We start from the raw sequence: 18,100 nt of genomic DNA on the forward strand, positions 1-18,100 counted from the left end.
GCTGTGATCTGGAGACTGATTGTGATCTGGAGATCTATGGCTGGAGACTGTGGCTGTGATCTGGAGATCTATGGCTGGAGACTGTGATCTGGAGACTGTGACTGTGATCTGGAGATCTATGGCTGGCGACTGGCTGTGATCTGGAGATCTATGGCTGGAGACTGGCTGTGATCTGGAGATCTATGGCTGGAGACTGTGACTGTGATCTGGAGATCTATGGCTGGAGACTGTGGCTGTGATCTGGAGATCTATGGCTGGAGACTGTGACTGAGATCTGGAGATCTATGGCTGGAGACTGTGGCTGTGATCTGGAGATCTATGGCTGGAGACTGTGGCTGTGGTCTGGAGATCTATGGCTGGAGACTGTGGCTGTGATCTGGAGATCTATGGCTGGAGACTGGCTGTGGTCTGGAGATCTATGGCTGGAGACTGTGGCTGTGATCTGGAGATTTATGACTGGAGACTGTGGCTGTGATCTGGAGATCTATGGCTAGAGACTGTGGCTGTGATCTGGAGATCTATAGCTAGAGACTGTGGCTGTGATCTGGAGATCTATGGCTGGAGACTGTGGTTGTGATCTGGAGATCTATGGCTGGAGACTGGCTGTGATCTGGAGATCTCTGGCTGGAGACTGTGGCTGTGATCTGGAGATCTCTGGCTGGAGACTGTGGCTGTGATCTGGAGATCTCTGGCTGGAGACTGTGGCTGTGATCTGGAGATCTCTGGCTGGAGACTGTGGCTGTGATCTGGAGATCTCTGGCTGGAGACTGTGGCTGTGATCTGGAGATCTCTGGCTGGAGACTGTGGCTGTGATCTGGAGATCTCTGGCTGTGATCTGGAGATCTCTGGCTGGAGACTGTGGCTGTGATATGGAGACTGTGGCTGTGATCTGAAGATCTTTGACTGGAGACTGACTGATCTGGAGATCTAAGGGTGGAGACTGACTGATGTGGAGACTGTAATCTGGACATATGTGGATGGAGACTGACTGATCTGGAGATCTATGGCTTTAGACTGTGACTGATCTGGAGATCTATAGGTGGAGACTGTGATCTGGAGATCTGTGACTGGAGAGGTCCTCTTTAATTTGAAGGACAGTCATTGGAGAATTCTAGAACATTTATACCTGCGGCTGACAGAGCACCATTGGATTTGTAGTTTTTTAGAAACTCGTTTTTTCCTGGCAGATGACGTTTGGTGAGAGAAGGAGCCATCATTTGAAAAAGAAGAGCCCTAGAGTTTTGTTTTCCTGGGTGCGACTTTCTCCTTTTCACCCATTGAAAACAAGCACGCCCTTGGTATGGCTTTAGAATCTAGACGTTCACCTGACGTTGCACTTCTGTATGTCTGAGCACTCGGGGGCGCTGTTCACCTAACATTGTGCTGCCATGTGTCTGACCACTGGGTGCACTGCTTACCTGCTATACACACTCCTCAACATAGGAAAAGTGGTGGAATTCTGGAGATCACAGGGTGGGTAGACAGGTTACTGGTCTGTAAATGATGAAAGGATGGAAACACAATTTTCATAAAATGTCAATTTATTCAGTATTGAGTATGAGCTATGTGCAGAAATCCTCGCACTTACAGCCTTAGCAGCTATCAGTGAGGTTATTGATTGTCGTCAGTGGAAAGTTCTGCCTCCCTGAATTCCCTTGGGGCAAATCATCAAGATCCACTGCTGGCAGCTCCTGTGTGATTGCCGCCCAATGACGTCCCAGGTGTGCTCGATGGGAGACAAGTCTGGGGACACTGCAGGCCATGGTAGCACGGTTAGGCCACACAGGCTACTCACAGTAGCACTAGCAGCCTTTTGATTTAGGCTTTGGGTACTGTTCCTCCTGGCGTAGACCTCCTGCAGACATAGGGAGTTTCACAGGCGTCTCATACATGTATGTAACCAAGGTTTGTGCCCTATTTCTGTGCCTATAGGTAACACATACGGAAACCATCCATCAGTGTATAGGAGAATGCCACGCACGGATTGAAATTGGGTTACATTATGGAATCCCGTACCCCAGACCTGTAAGTATTTCTGTACTAATAATTTGCAGCCATGAGGATAAAATAGATGACGTGGAATCCAGTTCACGGCTCAGACGTCATCCAAAAGGCGGAACACATGCAAAGAAAGTCATTTTGACATTGTTGTGCATATGTTCATTATTTTCAATATTTATCAAGCACTTTTACAGGCGGATTCCAGGCAGTCTGCTTGAAAAAGTTATCGTGTGCACATTTCCTCAGTGACACGTACTTTTTCTTTCTAGTTTGTAACCATAGATAACCCCTTGAGAGAGCTGACCATGAAACGTGGCCTTTGTTTTGTTTGGTTTTTTTGCAGTGTCTCGGCTTTGTGGGTAAATCAGTATATTGTTTTTTTTGCTTATTGTTGTATCGCCACCTGCTGGTCATAACTACACATTGCAGATTTATTTAACTTTTTCCTTTTTATAATCACATATTATTTTTGCCGTGATATTGTTTTCAATTGTATTTTTTGTAGAAATATATATAATTAACAATGATATTATTTGCTCATTTATTTTAGGAGCGTTCAATACTTTTTTTTTTTAGCACTGCTCTCTATTTTTTTTACATGGATACATTGTTCTACAGCAGAGGTTTTTTGCAAAAACTGAAAGATATTTTAATTGTTGCTATTGTCAAGGATCCATCTCAAGGCCGGATTCACACGGGCATATTTCACGGTCTGCAGACGGACAGCGATATCTGGTCTCGCAGCGGTTCTGCTGATCTGAATTTAAAGCGCCATATGTGTCTATGAGAATGTAAGTGCAAGTTGGGAGAGCGGCGGTCAATCCGGGCATTACGGTCCGTGTGCAGACTGTGAAATACGCTCGTGTGAATCCGGCCAAACTTACATGCCGTGGTGCACTAAATGAAGTTACAAAAGTGTACACACATAACTTTGAGAGAAGTGTGTTTCTCAAACCCCCAAAGATCAGCATTCCTCTGATGGAACGCGTGGGGTCTAGGCCATTGTTCACAGGTGGCGTTATTCTAATAATGTATGACAATTCCCCTGTTTAGGCCTACCACGGTCCATCTGCTGCACTATGTATGATGATTACCGAGCTTAGGCCTACCACAGGACCATCTGCCCCCCTATGGTCAGACTGGGCTGTGTATAGAAAGAAGCAAGAAAACAGAACTCCTCAATGTATTAAAGTACAAAAGCAGGAAATCTTTATTGAATAAATATATTAAATAATTAAAAACACATAAAAAAGAGATTCTGCAGAGAAAAATAAGGTGTTTTTTTTGCATGTTCAACACATTCATAATTTAAATATTTATGGCGCAATACTATTGTATAATGAATATAACCACAGAACACATGTAGCATATATCATAGGCAGATGTGTGACCCAAATGGAGAAATATAAAGATATCAATTCCTGTAACAAGATTAAATTAAACCATAAAAATGCATAATATATCTAATGTATGTATATGTGTGTGTGTGTGTGTGTGTGTATATATATATATATATATATATATATATACACTGTGGTATAGCGACCCCTGTGGCAGTTAGGGGGCGCTGTGTGTGCTCCTTGAGATATGCATTGAGGCATATATATGGTGTGCAAGGACCTGTGGTGATGTCACGCTCACCTGACTAGCCATGTGACAGGTACCTGGGTGTGGTTACACCTATGTAAAGGAGGTGTGTGGAGCACATGGTGGAATGTGAGTGTTAGTGGGTAAATGTCCGTCAGGGTGGACACACTTCCGTGTGTCCTGGCAGGACACTGCAAAGTGGCCTGTGTGCTGGACGGTCCCAGGTGGGGACAGACGTCCTGGAAGCACACAGTGACCGTTCCAGGCTGGAGAGCGTGCGTGCTGGACATGGCACGGACAGTTGGTGTTGGAGGCTCCGGCGAGTGGAGTTGTCCTGGAAGCACCTGGAGACCGTAGACCTGGGAGGTCTGTGTTGAGGACCTGGGACTGACCTGAAGTCAGTGTGAGTGAGAAACGTCTGATGGATACCTCTGTGGAGAAGAGGGATCCGGGAAACCTGTGCGGCACCAACAGATAACGGGAAGGAACCGTGTGACACTGACCGGGGTCAGAGTGAGAGATGTTGTGTATGGGCACCTCGGAGGCCAAGGGGTGTCCAGGAACCCATAAAGGTTGCCAACGGGTAACGGTCTGAAAACCGTGTATAATGCTGACCGGGGTAAGAGACAAACTGTGGTAAAGATGAATATATGCAGACTGTGTTCAAACTGTTACCAAGTTCCTGTGGATGTGGTTTACATTGTGTGAAATAAACCGAAAAGACTGTTTTTGATAGAAAACCGTGCCCGAGTGCTTTGATTCTGCTGCCAAGTGAGTGTTCCCCAAGACACGTAGTAGGCGCTATGCTACAATATATATACACTGTATATACAGTATGTGTGTGTATATACATATATATATATATATATATATATATACATACATACACACACACACACACACACACACACACACACACACACACACACACACACACACACACACACACACACACACACACACCTCCAGGTTTTTGAGGGCCCCGGGCGAAAGAGCCTCAGTGCCCCCCCCCCCCCCCCCCTTTAACACATACCACGATTCATGATGCCCAGATACAGCACAGAAATATAGGTATAAGTACAATGCCAGATTTCACTTCTTACATGAGTGATAGCTATTGTAAATTCTGCAGTGCATATATAGAGGACAGGAGGAGTGGTACTGTGCAGTGTATATATACAGGGGAGTGATGGTACTGTGCACGGTATATATACAGGGGAGAGGTGCTGTGCAGTGTATATATACAGGGGAGAGGTACTGTGCAGTGTATATATACAGGGGAGAGGTGCTGTGCAGTGTATATATACAGGGGAGAGGTGCTGTGCAGTGTATATATACAGGGGAGTGATGGTACTGTGCACGGTATATATACAGGGGAGAGGTGCTGTGCAGTGTACATATACAGGGGAGAGGTGCTGTGCAGTGTATATATACAGGGGAGTGATGGTACTGTGCACGGTATATATACAGGGGAGAGGTACTGTGCAGTGTATATATACAGGGGAGAGGTGCTGTGCAGTGTATATATACAGGGGAGTGATGGTACTGTGCACGGTATATATACAGGGGAGAGGTGCTGTGCAGTGTACATATACAGGGGAGAGGTGCTGTGCAGTGTATATATACAGGGGAGTGATGGTACTGTGCACGGTATATATACAGGGGAGAGGTACTGTGCAGTGTATATATACAGGGGAGAGGTGCTGTGCAGTGTATATATACAGGGGAGTGATGGTACTGTGCACGGTATATATACAGGGGAGAGGTGCTGTGCAGTGTACATATACAGGGGAGAGGTGCTGTGCAGTGTATATATACAGGGGAGTGATGGTACTGTGCACGGTATATATACAGGGGAGAGGTACTGTGCAGTGTATATATACAGGGGAGTGGTACTGTGCAGTGTATATATACAGGAGGAGTGGTACTGTGCAGTGTATATATACAGGAGGAGTGGTACTGTGCAGTGTATATATACAGGGGAGTAATGGTACTGTGCACGGTATATATACAGGAGGAGAGGTACTGTGCAGTGTATATATACACTGGAGGAGAGGTACTGTGCAGTATATATATACAGGAGGAGCGGTACTGTGCAGTGTATATATACAGGAGGAGTGGTACTGTGCAGTGTATATATACAGGAGGAGAGGTACTGTGCAGTGTATATATACAGGAGGAGAGGTACTGTGCAGTGTATATATACAGGGGAGTGGTACTGTGCAGTGTATATATACAGGAGGAGAGGTACTGTGCAGTGTATATATACAGGAGGAGAGGTACTGTGCAGTGTATATATACAGGAGGAGAGGTACTGTGCAGTGTATATATACAGGAGGAGAGGTACTGTGCAGTGTATATATACAGGAGGAGAGGTACTGTGCAGTGTATATATACAGGAGGAGAGGTACTGTGCAGTGTATATATACAGGACAGGAGGAGTGGTACTGTGCAGTGTATATATACAGGGGAGAGGTACTGTGCAGTGTATATATACAGGGGAGTGGTACTGTGCAGTGTATATATACAGGAGGAGAGGTACTGTGCAGTGTATATATACAGGAGGAGAGATACTGTGCAGTGTATATATACAAGAGGAGTGGTACTGTGCAGTGTATATATACAGGGGAGTGGTACTGTGCAGTGTATATATACAGGAGGAGAGGTACTGTGCAGTGTATATATACAGGAGGAGAGGTACTGTGCAGTGTATATATACAGGAGGAGAGGTACTGTGCAGTGTATATATACAGGACAGGAGGAGTGGTACTGTGCAGTGTATATATACAGGACAGGAGGAGTGGTACTGTGCAGTGTATATATACAGGGGAGAGGTACTGTGCAGTGTATATATACAGGAGGAGAGGTACTGTGCAGTGTATATATACAGGAGGAGAGGTACTGTGCAGTGTATATATACAGGACAGGAGGAGTGGTACTGTGCAGTGTATATATACAGGGGAGAGGTACTGTGCAGTGTATATATACAGGGGAGAGGTACTGTGCAGTGTATATATACAGGGGAGTGGTACTGTGCAGTGTATATATACAGGAGGAGAGGTACTGTGCAGTGTATATATACAGGAGGAGAGGTACTGTGCAGTGTATATATACAAGAGGAGTGGTACTGTGCAGTGTATATATACAGGGGAGTGGTACTGTGCAGTGTATATATACAGGAGGAGAGGTACTGTGCAGTGTATATATACAGGAGGAGAGGTACTGTGCAGTGTATATATACAGGAGGAGAGGTACTGTGCAGTGTATATATACAGGAGGAGAGGTACTGTGCAGTGTATATATACAGGAGGAGAGGTACTGTGCAGTGTATATATACAGGAGGAGAGGTACTGTGCAGTGTATATATACAGGACAGGAGGAGTGGTACTGTGCAGTGTATATATACAGGGGAGAGGTACTGTGCAGTGTATATATACAGGGGAGTGGTACTGTGCAGTGTATATATACAGGAGGAGAGGTACTGTGCAGTGTATATATACAGGAGGAGAGGTACTGTGCAGTGTATATATACAAGAGGAGTGGTACTGTGCAGTGTATATATACAGGGGAGTGGTACTGTGCAGTGTATATATACAGGAGGAGAGGTACTGTGCAGTGTATATATACAGGAGGAGAGGTACTGTGCAGTGTATATATACAGGAGGAGAGGTACTGTGCAGTGTATATATACAGGAGGAGAGGTACTGTGCAGTGTATATATACAGGACAGGAGGCGTGGTACTGTGCAGTGTATATATACAGGGGAGAGGTACTGTGCAGTGTATATATACAGGGGAGTGGTACTGTGCAGTGTATATATACAGGAGGAGAGGTACTGTGCAGTGTATATATACAGGAGGAGAGGTACTGTGCAGTGTATATATACAAGAGGAGTGGTACTGTGCAGTGTATATATACAGGGGAGTGGTACTGTGCAGTGTATATATACAGGAGGAGAGGTACTGTGCAGTGTATATATACAGGAGGAGAGGTACTGTGCAGTGTATATATACAGGAGGAGAGGTACTGTGCAGTGTATATATACAGGAGGAGAGGTACTGTGCACTGTATATATACAGGAGGAGAGGTACTGTGCAGTGTATATATACAGGAGGAGAGGTACTGTGCAGTGTATATATACAGGGGAGTGATGGTACTGTGCACGGTATATATACAGGGGAGAGGTACTGTGCAGTGTATATATACAGGGGAGTGGTACTGTGCAGTGTATATATACAGGAGGAGTGGTACTGTGCAGTGTATATATACAGGAGGAGTGGTACTGTGCAGTGTATATATACAGGAGGAGTGGTACTGTGCAGTGTATATATACAGGGGAGAGGTACTGTGCAGTGTATATATACAGGGGAGTGGTACTGTGCAGTGTATATATACAGGGGAGTGATGGTACTGTGCACGGTATATATACAGGAGGAGAGGTACTGTGCAGTGTATATATACAGGGGAGAGGTACTGTGCAGTGTATATATACAGGGGAGTGGTACTGTGCAGTGTATATATACAGGAGGAGAGGTACTGTGCAGTGTATATATACAGGAGGAGAGGTACTGTGCAGTGTATATATACAAGAGGAGTGGTACTGTGCAGTGTATATATACAGGGGAGTGGTACTGTGCAGTGTATATATACAGGAGGAGAGGTACTGTGCAGTGTATATATACAGGAGGAGAGGTACTGTGCAGTGTATATATACAGGAGGAGAGGTACTGTGCAGTGTATATATACAAGAGGAGTGGTACTGTGCAGTGTATATATACAGGGGAGTGGTACTGTGCAGTGTATATATACAGGAGGAGAGGTACTGTGCAGTGTATATATACAGGACAGGAGGAGTGGTACTGTGCAGTGTATATATACAGGGGAGAGGTACTGTGCAGTGTATATATACAGGGGAGTGGTACTGTGCAGTGTATATATACAGGAGGAGAGGTACTGTGCAGTGTATATATACAGGAGGAGAGGTACTGTGCAGTGTATATATACAAGAGGAGTGGTACTCTGCAGTGTATATATACAGGGGAGTGGTACTGTGCAGTGTATATATACAGGAGGAGAGGTACTGTGCAGTGTATATATACAGGAGGAGTGGTACTGTGCAGTGTATATATACAGGGGAGAGGTACTGTGCAGTGTATATATACAGGGGAGTGGTACTGTGCAGTGTATATATACAGGAGGAGAGGTACTGTGCAGTGTATATATACAGGAGGAGAGGTACTGTGCAGTGTATATATACAAGAGGAGTGGTACTGTGCAGTGTATATATACAGGGGAGTGGTACTGTGCAGTGTATATATACAGGAGGAGAGGTACTGTGCAGTGTATATATACAGGAGGAGAGGTACTGTGCAGTGTATATATACAGGAGGAGAGGTACTGTGCAGTGTATATATACAGGAGGAGAGGTACTGTGCAGTGTATATATACAGGACAGGAGGAGTGGTACTGTGCAGTGTATATATACAGGGGAGAGGTACTGTGCAGTGTATATATACAGGGGAGTGGTACTGTGCAGTGTATATATACAGGAGGAGAGGTACTGTGCAGTGTATATATACAGGAGGAGAGGTACTGTGCAGTGTATATATACAAGAGGAGTGGTACTGTGCAGTGTATATATACAGGGGAGTGGTACTGTGCAGTGTATATATACAGGAGGAGAGGTACTGTGCAGTGTATATATACAGGAGGAGAGGTACTGTGCAGTGTATATATACAGGAGGAGTGGTACTGTGCAGTGTATATATACAGGGGAGAGGTACTGTGCAGTGTATATATACAGGGGAGTGGTACTGTGCAGTGTATATATACAGGAGGAGAGGTACTGTGCAGTGTATATATACAGGAGGAGAGGTACTGTGCAGTGTATATATACAAGAGGAGTGGTACTGTGCAGTGTATATATACAGGGGAGTGGTACTGTGCAGTGTATATATACAGGAGGAGAGGTACTGTGCAGTGTATATATACAGGAGGAGAGGTACTGTGCAGTGTATATATACAGGAGGAGAGGTACTGTGCAGTGTATATATACAGGAGGAGAGGTACTGTGCAGTGTATATATACAGGACAGGAGGAGTGGTACTGTGCAGTGTATATATACAGGGGAGAGGTACTGTGCAGTGTATATATACAGGGGAGTGGTACTGTGCAGTGTATATATACAGGAGGAGAGGTACTGTGCAGTGTATATATACAGGAGGAGAGGTACTGTGCAGTGTATATATACAAGAGGAGTGGTACTGTGCAGTGTATATATACAGGGGAGTGGTACTGTGCAGTGTATATATACAGGAGGAGAGGTACTGTGCAGTGTATATATACAGGAGGAGAGGTACTGTGCAGTGTATATATACAGGAGGAGAGGTACTGTGCAGTGTATATATACAGGAGGAGAGGTACTGTGCAGTGTATATATATAGGAGGAGAGGTACTGTGCAGTGTATATATACAGGAGGAGAGGTACTGTGCACTGTATATATACAGGAGGAGAGGTACTGTGCAGTGTATATATACAGGAGGAGAGGTACTGTGCAGTGTATATATACAGGAGGAGAGGTACTGTGCAGTGTATATATACAGGACAGGAGGAGTGGTACTGTGCAGTGTATATATACAGGGGAGAGGTACTGTGCAGTGTATATATACAGGGGAGTGGTACTGTGCAGTGTATATATACAGGAGGAGAGGTACTGTGCAGTGTATATATACAGGAGGAGAGGTACTGTGCAGTGTATATATACAGGAGGAGAGGTACTGTGCAGTGTATATATACAGGGGAGAGGTACTGTGCAGTGTATATATACAGGGGAGAGGTACTGTGCAGTGTATATATACAGGGGAGTGGTACTGTGCAGTGTATATATACAGGAGGAGAGGTACTGTGCAGTGTATATATACAGGAGGAGAGGTACTGTGCAGTGTATATATACAGGAGGAGAGGTACTGTGCAGTGTATATATACAGGACAGGAGGAGTGGTACTGTACAGTGTATATACAGGGGAGAGGTACTGTGCAGTGTATATATACAGGGGAGTGGTACTGTGCAGTATATATATACAGGAGGAGAGGTACTGTGCAGTGTATATATACAGGAGGAGTGGTACTGTGCAGTGTATATATACAAGAGGAGTGGTACTGTGCAGTGTATATATACAGGGGAGTGGTACTGTGCAGTGTATATATACAGGAGGAGAGGTACTGTGCAGTGTATATATACAGGAGGAGAGGTACTGTGCAGTGTATATATACAGGACGAGAGGTACTGTGCAGTGTATATATACAAGAGGAGTGGTACTGTGCAGTGTATATATACAGGACAGGAGGAGTGGTACTGTGCAGTATATATATACAGGGGAGAGGTACTGTGCAGTGTATATATACAGGGGAGTGGTACTGTGCAGTGTATATATACAGGAGGAGAGGTACTGTGCAGTGTATATATACAGGAGGAGAGGTACTGTGCAGTGTATATATACAGGAGGAGAGGTACTGTGCAGTGTATATATACAGGGGAGAGGTACTGTGCAGTGTATATATACAGGGGAGTGGTACTGTGCAGTGTATATATACAGGAGGAGAGGTACTGTGCAGTGTATATATACAGGAGGAGAGGTACTGTGCAGTGTATATATACAGGACAGGAGGAGTGGTACTGTGCAGTGTATATATACAGGGGAGAGGTACTGTGCAGTGTATATATACAGGGGAGTGGTACTGTGCAGTGTATATATACAGGAGGAGAGGTACTGTGCAGTGTATATATACAGGAGGAGAGGTACTGTGCAGTGTATATATACAAGAGGAGTGGTACTGTGCAGTGTATATATACAGGGGAGTGGTACTGTGCAGTGTATATATACAGGAGGAGAGGTACTGTGCAGTGTATATATACAGGAGGAGAGGTACTGTGCAGTGTATATATACAGGAGGAGAGGTACTGTGCAGTGTATATATACAGGAGGAGAGGTACTGTGCAGTGTATATATATAGGAGGAGAGGTACTGTGCAGTGTATATATACAGGAGGAGAGGTACTGTGCACTGTATATATACAGGAGGAGAGGTACTGTGCAGTGTATATATACAGGACAGGAGGAGTGGTACTGTGCAGTGTATATATACAGGGGAGAGGTACTGTGCAGTGTATATATACAGGGGAGAGGTACTGTGCAGTGTATATATACAGGAGGAGAGGTACTGTGCAGTGTATATATACAAGAGGAGAGGTACTGTGCAGTGTATATATACAGGAGGAGTGGTACTGTGCAGTGTATATATACAAGAGGAGAGGTACTGTGCAGTGTATATATACAAGAGGAGTGGTACTGTGCAGTGTATATACTTCAACAGCCGCCCAGCCCAGGCCCCCAGCACCTGTCCTGTGTATATATATTATATACACTGTATCTATACAGGCTGTGCTGGGGTCCTGGGCTGGGCGGCTGCTGTAGTATATATATATATGTCAGCTGCAGCCGCCCAGCCCATGGCCGCCCCAGGTCACCCAGTCCCAGACTGTCAGAACATACAGCGATATAGCATTGCACTCACTCAGGTGCTGGTAGGAGCTCCGTCTCCTCCGATAAGTTCAGCAGTGCACACAGCCAGGAGATTCAGAGCAGGAGAACTCTCCGCCCACAATGTCATGCTGGCTGTGTCGTTAACCCCTACGTGCCTGGCCCTGCACTGACAGTGAGAAGATGCTTGTGCCAGTGCAAATTAAAAGGGTAGAAAGGGTTAAAGCGGCCAGATGGATCTATGACTGTGTGAGTGGGCCCCCCTGGCTCGTCAGGGCCACACACACACGCACGCGCGCGCGCTCCCTTGAACTTTTCCACCTTTTCCCACATATCATGCTTCAAACATAAATATACCAAATGTAAATTTTTGGTGAAGAATCAACAACAAGTGGAACACAATTGTGAAGTTGAACGAAATTTGTTGGTTCTTTTACATTTTTGTGGAAAATCAAAAACTGCAAAGTGGGGCGTGCAATATTATTCATCCCCTTTACTTTCAGTGCAGCAAACTCACTCCAGAAGTTCATTGTGGATCTCTGAATGATCCAATGTTGTCCTAAATGCCTAATGATGATAAATATAATCCACCTGTGTGTAATCAAGTCTCCGTATAAATGCACCTGCTCTGTGATAGTCTCAGGGTTCTGTTTGAAGCACAGAGAGCATCATGAAGACCAAGGAACACAACAGGCAGGTCCGTGATACTGTTGTGGAGAAGTTTACAGCCGGATATGGATACAAAATGATTTCCAAAACTTTAAACATCCCAAGGAGCACTGTGCAAGCGATCATATTGAAATGGAAGGAGTATCATACCACTGCAAATCTACCGAGACCCGGCCGTCCCTCTAAACTTTCATCTCAATCAAGGAGAAGACAGATCAGAGATGCAGCCAAGAGGCCCATGATCACTCTGGATGAACTGCAGAGATCTACAGCTGAGGTGGGACAGTCTGTCCATAGGACAACAATCAGTCGTACACTGCACAAATCAGGCCTTAATGGAAGAGTGGCAAGAAGAAAGCCATTTCTCAGAGATATCCATAAAAAGTGTTGTTTAAAGTTTACAACAAGCCTCCTGGGAGACACACCAAACATGTGGAAGAAGGTGCTCTGGTCAGATGAAGCCAAAATCAAACTTTTTGGCAACAATGCCAAACGATATGTTTGGTGTAAAGGCAACACTGCTCATCACCCTGAACACACCATCCCCACTGTCAAACATGGTGGTGGCAGCATCATGGTTTGGGCCTGATTTTCTTCATCAGGGACAGGGAAGATGGTTAAAATTGATGGGAAGATGGATGGAGCCAAATACAGGACCATTCTTGAAGAAATCCTGTTGGAGTCTGCAAAAGACCTGAGACCGGGACAGAGATTTGTCTTCCAACAAGACAATGATCCCAAACATAAAGCAAAATCTACAATGGAATGGTTCACAAATAAACGTATCCAGGTGTTAGAATGGCCAAGTCACAGTCCAGACCTCAATCCAATCGAGAATCTGTTGAAAGAGCTGAAAACTGCTGTTCACAAACGATCTCCATCAAACCTCACTGAGCTCGAGCTGTTTGCCAAGGAAGAATGGGCAAGAATTTCAGTCTCTCGATGTACAAAACTGATAGATACATACCCCAAGCGACTTGCAGCTGTAATCGCTGCTAAAGGTGGCGCAACAAAGTATTAAGTTAAAGGGGCCGAATAATATTGCACACCCAACTTTTCAGTTTTGAATTTCCACAAAAATTTAAAATAACCAATACATTTTGTTCAGCTTCACAATTGTGTTCCACTTGTTATTGATTCTTACATTTGGTATCTTCATGTTTGAAGCATGATATGTGGGAAAAGATTGAAAAGTTCCGTTCCAGGGGGCCGAATACTTTCGCAAGGCACTGTATGTGTGTGTGTATATATATTATATATATATATATATATATATATATATATATATACAGTACAGGCCGAAAGTTTTGAAAATTGTTAATTCACACTGAAGGCATCAAAACTATGAATTAACACATGTGGAATTATATACTTAACAAAAAAGTGAAACAACTGAAATTATGTCTTATATTCTAGGTTCTTCAACGTAGCCACCTTTTGCTTTGATGACCGCTTTGCACACTCTTGGCATTCTCTTGATGAGCTTCAAGAGGTAGTCACCGGGAGTGGTCTTCACTTCACAGGTGTGCCATGTCAGGTTTAATAAGTGAGAACACAAGGAATGGACATTAGACCAGTGGAAATCTGTGCTTTGGTCTGATGAGTCCAAATTTGAGATCTTTGGTTCCAACCACCGTGTCTTTGTGCGACGCAGAAAAGGTGAACGGATGGACTCTACATGCCTGTTTCCCACCGTGAAGCATGGAGGAGGAGGTGTGATGGTGTGGGGGTGCTTTGCTGGTGACAATGTTGGGGATTTATTCAAAATTGAAGGCATACTGAACCAGCATGGCTACCACAGCATCTTGCAGCGACATGCTATTCCATCCAGTTTGCGTTTAGTTGGACCATCATTTATTTTTCAACAGGACAATGACCCCAAACACACCTCCAGGCTGTGTAAGGGCTATTTGACCAAGAAGGAGAGTGATGGGATCCTACGCCAGATGACCTGGCCTCCACAGTCACCAGACCTGAACCCAATCGAGATGGTTTGGGGTGAGCTGGAAAAGGGCCAACAAATGCTAAGCATCTCTGGGATCTCCTTCAAGATTGTTGGAAGATCATTCCCGGTGACTACCTCTTGAAGCTCATCAAGAGAATGCCAAGAGTGTGCAAAGCAGTAATCAAAGCAAAAGGTGGCAACTTTGAAGAATCTAGAATATGATATATTTTCAGTTGTTTCACACTTTTTTGTTAAGTATATAATTCCACATGTGTTAATTCATAGTTTTGATGCCTTCAGTGTGAACGTACAAGTTTCATAGTCATGAAAATACAGAAAAATCTTTAAATGAGAAGGTATGTCCAAACTTTTGGTCTCTACTGTATATACACATGTATGTGTATGCACATATACACATATACATAGATCTATCTGAGAAGTCCTACATCTATTTATTAGCTATAATACTTTCAGGACAAGGTAGGACTCGGCAACAAGACAATGTCCGCAGAGTGATCTGTAAGAATGAGTTTACAACCTGTTTGCAAGTAAATACAATAGAATCATGGCAAAACAGAGATAATAGTTACTAGTGATGAGTGAATGTGCTGGGATAAGACGTTATCTGAGCATGCTCGGGTTATACCCGAGTGACTTTGCCATGTACAAGTCCCTGTGGCTGCATGTTTCAATGCTGTTTGACAGCTGTAACACATGCAAAGATTGCCTAACAAACAGAAAATCCCTGCATGTGTTGAAGCTGTTGAACAGCTGCGGGGACCCGAACATATATTTAGAGCACACCGAAGTCACTTGGTTAGCCCCCGAGCATGCACAGATAACACCTAATCCCAGCACGTTCGAACATCACTAAGGCTTCTTTTACACATACCGTGTTTTTTGCGGGCCGGTATTGCGGGCCTTTTTTACGGCCGTATCGCCGCAATTTTCATGGTGTGCTGCAATAACAGACCTCAAACTTGCAGATTGCTGTTTTTCAGGTTTCCAATACTATGGAAATAGTATTGGAAAAAAAAAAAAAACGGCGGTCCGCAAAACCGAAGTCACGGTGTACAGCAAAAACAAGCTTCCTTTGTTTTTGTGGGGGCCGTGTCTGTAAGCCGTGAAATATATCGAGCAAGCTCGATATTTTTTCACGGCCATACGGCGCTCCTACGAGTTTTTGCGGCCCCATAGAAATGCATTGGGGGCCGCAAAAATGGGTCGAAAAAACACGTCAAGTGTAAAACCAGCCTAAGTTATATATTCCCTTCCAAAGACAAAAAATAGAAGTATATTATATTACATTAAAAGGTTTCCCCCTAGTGATCAAATTGAAAAAAAAAATGTGTAAGAAATGGAAGGCTATATATACCGTAAGTATACAGTATATAACTGACCCACTCTCTCGTAGAAAGCATCTGCATATGCCAGAGCACATAAATATACATATTGAGTGGGTCAGGAGGTAGAAGACATAAATTCACTCACATAGATGTACGATTTTGCTTCTTGTAGATAGATCTATGTATATGTGTATACAATATATGTAATATATGCATTTTTACAGTTTAATTTAATCTTGTTATAAGAATTGATATCTTTATATTTCTCCATTTGGGTCACACATCTGCCTATGACATATGAATATGTGTTGAACATGCAAAAAAAAAAGCCCTATTTTTCTCAGCAGAATCTTTCTTTTTTATGTGTTTTTATAATTGATCTATGTATTTATTCGATAAAGATATCCTATTTTTGTATCTAATGTAGCGCCAGCGTTCCTGCATGCTGCACCTTTTTCCCAGCAGAGACGCCGAGTCACTCATCACCATGGTCCTGCACTCCCTCCTCCTTCTCCTGCTGCCCAGGGTCTGCATAGGATTCCCAGATCCCCAGGCACTGTGCTTAGGACGTGCGTGGTCCTGCCCTCTTAAAGGGACAGCGCGCACTATCCTAAAGTGTCCCCAGCCAATGGCTGAGAGACACTAATTATTTAAGACCCCTCCACTTGATGGGCAACATTGTTCCCAAACCCACTTGCTAGTTCTCAGGTCCCAGTCCGCTAGTTTCTGTCTGTCCTGGTGTAGCACCTGGTGTTCATCGGGAGCCAAGCCTAACCCCACCATCGGGCTCTAGTGAAAAGTCAGGTGTTCACATAGTCACGTCCCTCTAGGCTCTCTCCAGACCACCGCTCAGTGGTTCCACCACTCCCGTTACACTAAGACCATTGAGGACTTCTGTTTTCTTGGATCCTTCTGCTATGACTGTGACCATTTTTTGGTGACATGGGGTAGGTATAGAGCTCAGCCTCAGTAGTGGACTCCACAACGTCAATCAATGAAATCCCGTCTGTTACAATTTACAAAACTGCAGCTTCCAACATTTTGTGAAATGCTGGGAGTTGTAATTTAGCTGCAGCTGGACAACCACAGTTTGGGGAACACTGCATCGTAGATAGTCTTGATGCTGCTTTTTTCATTGCATTATCGGAATATCGTGGCCTGATGAACTGAAAGGATTGTCTGTGTCTGTTCTTGTGCCCTCAGACTCACTTACCTCCGATGGGACTGACCGCATCACACAGTAAAACCCTGCGCACCCAGGAGAAGCTGAGGAAACAAGCCAAACCCCTGTACCTGAAATCCTATGACGAAATCTCCTAAACCTGTCAGTCCTGGTGCCGTTACTAAGGATATAAGTGAAACGCTCAGCTCGCCAGCGCCCCTCAAGATCAGTTTTAGCAGATACAAAGTCCACCTAACACCACCTGTCTTCCACCATGTTTCCCTTGTACAGATAGGGGTGCACATGTTTTCTGGGTGTTATCTGTGATATGGAGCAGTGAACTCCAGTATATCACACAGTTCTGATCACAGATACATACGGCTGTCTATAGCTGCGTTCACATTAGCTTTGTGATTAGATCTACCGCCCTACTAGACTGAATTTTGTGACTTTGTAAAAAGTCATAGTTGGTTTAAACATTGCTAACCTTGTATATTTTCCCATCCTATCTTTTTAGGAATGGTAGAAAAAGGTCACACGTTTTTGCCAAAACGTGTCAAAATTTGTAATTTTTTATTACCAAAAGAAGTGTCTACATTGTCACTTTTCGCCTTTATTTCTGACTTATTCTGTGATAATTGACAGTAAAGTGTAAATGTGAATATTACCGGCACTTGCTGTATCATTGCCTTATAACATGCCTATGCGGTACTCATAAGTCTGCTGCCTTAATTTAAAGGGAACTCATCACCAGGACGACTTCCATTAGATTACGGTAGAACATAATAATAATGTCCTATATAAGCAATGCATAATAAATAATAAATAAATGTCCTATCCGAGCTGAATT

At 44.1% G+C, this 18,100-nt stretch overlaps 1 protein-coding gene across 2 annotated transcripts in view; it reads left to right on the forward strand.

Moving 5' to 3' along the window:
• The window catches only part of LYRM1 (LYR motif containing 1), a 31,848-nt gene extending 13,762 nt beyond the window's left edge, over positions 1–18,086 (forward strand). The window contains exons 3-4 of one of the 2 annotated variants that reach the window (XM_077274959.1): positions 1,933–2,025; positions 17,292–18,086. In XM_077274959.1, the coding sequence (XP_077131074.1) occupies positions 1,933–2,025; positions 17,292–17,408 (210 nt within the window). In that variant the 3' untranslated portion in view covers positions 17,409–18,086. The remainder of the gene's footprint in view (positions 1–1,932; positions 2,026–17,291) is intronic. The other variant, XM_077274960.1, reaches the window with a different exon arrangement.
• Positions 18,087–18,100: the final 14 nt, after the last annotated feature.

The sequence above is a fragment of the Ranitomeya variabilis genome, chromosome 7, assembly GCF_051348905.1.
Source record: "Ranitomeya variabilis isolate aRanVar5 chromosome 7, aRanVar5.hap1, whole genome shotgun sequence".
NCBI classification, from domain to species: domain Eukaryota; kingdom Metazoa; phylum Chordata; class Amphibia; order Anura; family Dendrobatidae; genus Ranitomeya; species Ranitomeya variabilis.